Here is a 1,231-nt window from a genome sequence, read left to right as displayed (position 1 = left end):
CTCCCGCAGCGCTCCTCGCCGGCGCCCCGAGCCCGCTCCGGAAAGCATCAGCATGCCTTGGAAGGGGGGCTCCCGGGAGGCAGCGGCAGCAGAGTTGCCTCGGTACCTGCCCAGGCTACCGGTGTCCACTCTCGAGGGGCGGGGCTGCGGCGCGCCCCGCAGGCTCAGCGCGGACGGCACGAGAGAGGCCTTGGGCTCCGGGTTCGCGACCCGTCGGGACTGGGCCATGGTCTTGCAGCTGCCGCCGCGGCCGTTCCAGTGTGTAGCGTTCGCTGCCCTTCCCGGGCCCCACCGGGAGAGGAACTGGCGCTGGCGCTGGGGAAGGAAGCGGCTTGAGCAATTGGGTTCAGAGGGAGGGAGCAAAGGAGAGGAGGAGGAGGAGGGAAGGAGCGAGCGAGCTAGGGGAGGGCCCCCGCGCGGGCGGTGGGGGGCGTGGAGGGGTGGGAGCTCTGGCCGAGTCTCCAGGGCAAGCCGGGCTCCGACACCCCGGGTACCGCCGCCGTCGCCGCTTCTCTAGTTCGCGGGCGGCCCCGCCCCAAACGGCCAGGTGAGCTCTGGAGCCCCGCCTCTGGCAGGCACGGACAGCGAAGGGGCGGACGCGGGGGCAGGCTGGGAGCAGGCCTGCGGCCCTGGAAGCCCAGCTTGTTCTCACCATCCCAGGAACTGTTCGGGGGAAGAGGTTCTAGGGCGCCCCCTCCCCGGCGGGCTGAGCTCGGCTTCCAGCCCAGGCCTCTTACAGCTTGATCCTTGAGCTTCAGGGCACTCGCTCTCCGCCCCCTTCCTTCGCCCTTTCCTCTTATCTCTTCAGAAGTCTCTCTGCACTTTGTCCCTGAGCCGCCTTTGTCCCGCGCCTAGTATTCACGGAGGTAGCTTGGCTGTCCCATGTGACTCTAGCTCCTCTGCCTTACCCTCCCCCTAGCTCCTGGGGCTGCCCGGGATTCTTGCAGAGAAACCCAAGACCAGGGTCCAGCCAGAAGCTCATCCCGGGAATTATGAAGGGACATTCCCCTGCTGCCCCGCGGCTGTCTGTTCAGCTCTCTACTCTCGTCTCACCTCCTAATTTTTCCTAGATGGCTTGAAAAAAGCAGCTACAGGTGACTCAGTCAGCACCTGGGAACACCCTGCCCTCTTCAGAGATACCTATCCCATCTCTCTCCCTGAGGGACCTGCTTTTTGCAAATTCAGAGCTTAGGGTTTTGATTTTTTTTTTTTTTAAAGGAGGGCATTTTAT

The 1,231-nt window shown here is 64.4% G+C and overlaps 1 protein-coding gene across 1 annotated transcript in view; it reads right to left on the bottom strand.

The window, feature by feature from the left end:
- Positions 1–982, bottom strand: part of SOWAHD (sosondowah ankyrin repeat domain family member D) — a 1,629-nt gene extending 647 nt beyond the window's left edge. Inside the window, exons 1-3 of the mRNA XM_021706734.1 lie at positions 909–982; positions 495–663; positions 1–315 (exon numbers count right to left, since the gene is read on the bottom strand). Coding sequence (XP_021562409.1) covers positions 1–315; positions 495–663; positions 909–982 — 558 coding nt within the window. The remainder of the gene's footprint in view (positions 316–494; positions 664–908) is intronic.
- Positions 983–1,231: the final 249 nt, after the last annotated feature.

This window comes from Carlito syrichta, unplaced genomic scaffold, assembly GCF_000164805.1.
Source record: "Carlito syrichta isolate Samal-C Ts95f unplaced genomic scaffold, Tarsius_syrichta-2.0.1 Scaffold315966, whole genome shotgun sequence".
Classification (NCBI taxonomy): Eukaryota; Metazoa; Chordata; class Mammalia; order Primates; family Tarsiidae; genus Carlito; species Carlito syrichta.
This window is presented reverse-complemented; position numbering and strand designations above follow the sequence as displayed.